This window comes from Tachypleus tridentatus, chromosome 3 (assembly GCF_004210375.1).
Source record: "Tachypleus tridentatus isolate NWPU-2018 chromosome 3, ASM421037v1, whole genome shotgun sequence".
Lineage (NCBI taxonomy): Eukaryota > Metazoa > Arthropoda > Merostomata > Xiphosura > Limulidae > Tachypleus > Tachypleus tridentatus.
In genome coordinates, this window is record NC_134827.1 from 47,150,591 (window position 1) to 47,155,741 (window position 5,151).

Below are 5,151 nucleotides of genomic sequence, written 5' to 3' on the forward strand. Positions count from 1 at the left end.
TGAGAAATCACTTGTGAATTATTTCTTTATAAACGACCTAATAACTGATAAATATTTCTAAGCACTTTCGTTATTCATGTGGTCTATAAAATAAAATACTTCTAATATTTCATAATGGGAACTATATTTGATAAACATGATCTCTGGTATTAAAGAATAGGCATCGTCGTCTTTGAATACGACATATGCAGTGTTAACGACATATTATTAAATGTTTTTCTTGGATTTCATTTCTTAATCTCACGACAAAACATAATTTTCTACATTTGTTTAACATGTTTATTATTTATATTTAATCTATTTATTTTCATTTTTTTTCTCTGGGGCTTTGCGATATAAGATTTATACTGTTACTCTCTAGTCGAGTCCCAATTAGTCGATCTCTGTCACGTGACTACTCACTAGACCACTTACGAACGACTTTAGTTCATGGAATTTTCCACTACTTTTACAGGGAGGGTGAAAGTTTAATTTTTCAAAAATATAAAATATCGGATGAAATAGAAAAAGAGAGTACATTATTTAAGTGTTAAAAATGAATAAAAAACCAGAGAAATAAAGTTCCTCCTAAACATAAAAACAGAGTACTGCCTCCCAGGAAAGCTAAAAAGTTATGTGTTAAACTAGAAAGCTTCGGTCTGACTGCTTTTTACCCAGCTGTAGAGTTGAAAGCTGAACCTGGTGACATAGTTGAAATCGATCGTACACTCTACGCACACTGGGCGATTTATGTTGGAGAAGGAAACGTAATTCATGTTTGTGGATTGAACAACGAAGATATTGCTACAGATACAGCTGTTGTTACGTTGGCAAAGTTAAGCGACGTAGCTGGATTAAGTGGTGTTAGAATAAATAATAAAGACGTTCCAGCTAAAGAACGTAACCTGAAGGCGTTACCACCAAAACAAGTGATAGCGAACGCGTTTGCGTGTTTGAATAAATCGGTGGAATACAACTTGTTGACTCGAAGCTGCGAACATTATGTGACTGAGTGGAAATATGGAGAAGGTTGGAGTGACCAGGTGAGTAAATATATACAACTTAGGGGTTACTCCAAACTTAACGTACTAAATATCAGCCAGTTATATAAATAATTAGGCTTAATTAGTTTAGCCTAGAAAGATATTACTGTTATACTCGGTAAAATTAAGAATTATTAGTTTACTTGATATATTGTGTATTCAGATGCAATACAGGTCAATAACTGACTTGAACTGGACTGTACCCCTGGTCATGCTATACTGTAATTTATAGTAACACTAAAACAGTATTATTGTCTATAATTACGGTATCAGTGCCAGAATACGTTACTTTATAATACAAAGTACTGTTACTAATTTTAATCTACTAACTGAAACTGTGTTGGACCTAAATTAAGTTCTATAATTTATAAGTTCTAATACAGGTAGGCATATAGTGCATGTAAATCTGATACCTTTTACTCCTTTCGGTTATAAATTGACAGGATTTGATAAGTTATTAAGAAACTTGTTTTGTTAGACGTACACCTTTGATGGATTTTGTGAATTGTTGGGGTTTGCCGTTTGACAAAATTTAAAACTGAAAGGTGCTGTAATATATTTAACCTTGTTTATTAGAACTAAATGAGAGACCCCTATATTTAATTACGTTATATTTTCTCTTATTATAACATTTTAGGCCTCTGTTGCAGTGAGTGTCATGAGAACACTAACAAATGACTACGAAGCAGGACACAGTCAATTGGTCAACAGCTTGAATACAGTTCTCAACTGCCCTGTTTCTCCGAGCCCCAAATCGACACCCACTACTCAAACTTCTGCCCCTGACTTTACCCGATGAACCACAAACAAAAATATTGGAATTTGTAACGTGCACCTGGTTTATAAATTATATTTCGTTTTGTTTGTGATAGTCAGTGAAACATTGACAAACATACCTTAATGTCCTGTGTTTTGGAGTCGTTCGAAAAGGACATTTGAGTTCGTGTACGTGTTTTTATTTGGTTGATATCAGTACAACTTTCTTATATTGGCATTTCTAATTTGTTAATGCGATGATACGAAAGTGTAAGGCTTAATTATGATGTCTGTTTGCGAATTTAAACTAAAATGTAAATTGAAATTCGGGGATTTTAAAAAAAATGACCCGTGGAAGTAAGACCAACGATGTTTTTAACATTGATACTCGACCTAAATAAACAAAATATGAATATACACTAGCGCACCCTTCATTTTTAAGATGCGTATTGCAAAAATCTTTATATTACTGAAGTATAATAACATTTCTATTTGTGGTTAGAGGAAATATTGACAATAATATTGTACTGAGTAAAACTTGAGACTTGGAAACCTCTGTTAATACAAGTAACGACTGCTTTACAGAAACTAATGACACAGAAATAATAAAGATGTTATTTGGAAAATGTGTACAAATTAATTTTTAGTAGTAAAGGTGGTATTGTAATAGTAAAATTGTATAAGAGTCATTATTGTGATTTCTTGTTCTAATAATTCAGTAATACATTATGATGAGGTAATACAGACTTTCATATAATAACTGAATATATTTCTTAACAGATCAAATAAATCCCATCGGATAGTTAGTACAATAAAATTGAATATGTTGTTAAAGTTACTGGAAACATAAACTCAATAAAATTATGTTTCGTGTGTTGACGTATTCCTCACGTGGCCTTGTTACCAGTTTATTTCTAGATATTTCTGTTCATTGTACACATTTATAGTTCAACTTTTATTGGCATCTCAAGGTACCAGTTTAGAGGATCGTGTGATGTGTGTCTTATTAAAACCATTTTGATTCAAATTTTAGATACAAATCTAATTAATAAAATATATTCATTTCGCAGACACTAAAGTAAAATTTCACAATATATTCTAACACTAAAGTACACCAAGTTGTATATTACAAGAACACCTAGCCTATTGTGTAACATTGTGAATACTGGATTCTCAGTAGCACAGCGTGATTTAAAACGCTAAAAACCGGGTTTCAGTACCTGTGGTGGGCGGCACAGGGATACCCCATTGTTTAACATTGCGCTTAACATCAAATAAACAAACAAATACTGAGTGTTTCAGGAAAATGTAAAAACGAAGAAAAAATTCTACGTTTTAGTATTTACAATTAATATTTTCACAAAATTAGAATTCGAGTTCAGGATATCCACAGCTGAATCAGACTTGTTTGGGTAAAACTTTCACGCGTCTGCTCTCTAAGTTTATCAATATTTTAATATCTCACACTAATAAATGTTTATTAAAATAATACTGTCTTTAGCTTCATATGATCTACATACACTAATACTCTGGTTTTACTGAACTGTTCGTCCTGCGATCTACGTACACTAATACTCTGGTTTTACTGAACTGTTCGTCCTATGATCTACATACACTAATACTCTGGTTTTACTGAACTGTTCGTCCTGCGATCTACGTACACTAATACTCTGGTTTTACTGAACTGTTCGTCCTATGATCTACGTACACTAATACTCTGGTTTTACTGAACTGTTCGTCCTATGATCTACATACACTAATACTCTGGTTTTACTGAACTGTTCGTCCTGCGATCTACGTACACTAATACTCTGGTTTTACTGAACTGTTCGTCCTATGATCTACGTACACTAATACTCTGGTTTTACTGAACTGTTCGTCCTATGATCTACATACACTAATACTCTGGTTTTACTGAACTGTTCGTCCTGCGATCTACGTACACTAATACTCTGGTTTTACTGAACTGTTCGTCCTATGATCTACGTACATTAATACTCTGGTTTTACTGAACTGTTCGTCCTATGATCTACGTACACTAATACTCTGGTTTTACTGAACTGTTCGTCCTGCGATCTACGTACACTAATACTCTGGTTTTACTGAACTGTTCGTCCTATGATCTACATACACTAATACTCTGGTTTTACTGAACTGTTCGTCCTGCGATCTACGTACACTAATACTCTGGTTTTACTGAACTGTTCGTCCTATGATCTACATACACTAATACTCTGGTTTTACTGAACTGTTCGTCCCTGCGATCTACGTACACTAATACTCTGGTTTTACTGAACTGTTCGTCCTATGATCTACGTACACTAATACTCTGGTTTTACTGAACTGTTCGTCCTGCGATCTACGTACACTAATACTCTGGTTTTACTGAACTGTTCGTCCTGCGATCTACGTTGCACTAATACTCTGGTTTTACTGAACTGTTCGTCCTATGATCTATGTACTAATACTCTGGTTTTACTGAACTGTTCGTCCTGCGATCTACGTACACTAATACTCTGGTTTTACTGAACTGTTCGTCCTGCGATCTACGTACACTAATACTCTGGTTTTACTGAACTGTTCGTCCTATGATCTACGTACACTAATACTCTGGTTTTTCTGAACTGTTCGTCCTATGATCTACGTACACTAATACTCTGGTTTTACTGAACTGTTCGTCCTATGATCTACGTACACTAATACTCTGGTTTTACTGAACTGTTCGTCCTGCGATCTACGTACACTAATACTCTGGTTTTACTGAACTGTTCGTCCTATGATCTACATACACTAATACTCTGGTTTTACTGAACTGTTCGTCCTGCGATCTACGTACACTAATACTCTGGTTTTATTGAACTGTTCGTCCTATGATCTACGTACACTAATACTCTGGTTTTACTGAACTGTTCGTCCTGCGATCTACGTACACTAATACTCTGGTTTTACTGAACTGTTCGTCCTACGATCTACGTACACTAATGCTCTGGTTTTACTGAACTGTTCGTCCTATGATCTACGTACACTAATGCTCTGGTTTTACTGAACTGTTCGTCCTATGATCTACATACACTAATACTCTGGTTTTACTGAACTGTTCGTCCTGCGATCTACGTACACTAATACTCTGGTTTTACTGAACTGTTCGTCCTGCGATCTACGTACACTAATACTCTGGTTTTACTGAACTGTTCGTCCCGTCCTATGATCTACGTACACTAATACTCTGGTTTTACTGAACTGTTCGTCCTATGATCTACGTACACTAATACTCTGGTTTTACTGAACTGTTCGTCCTAATACTCTGATCTACGTACACTAATACTCTGGTTTTACTGAACTGTTCGTCCTATGATCTACGTACACTAATACT

At 34.8% G+C, this 5,151-nt stretch overlaps 1 protein-coding gene across 1 annotated transcript; it reads left to right on the top strand.

The window, feature by feature from the left end:
* Positions 1 to 545: 545 nt before the first annotated feature.
* LOC143245840 (phospholipase A and acyltransferase 3-like) lies at positions 546 to 2,657 on the top strand (the record flags this gene model as incomplete). The annotated part of the gene is made up of 2 exons (XM_076492096.1): positions 546 to 1,022; positions 1,660 to 2,657. Coding segments are annotated over 2 exons (639 nt in total), but the record flags the coding sequence as incomplete, so codon positions are not given.
* Between the last annotated feature and the right edge of the window lie 2,494 nt (positions 2,658 to 5,151).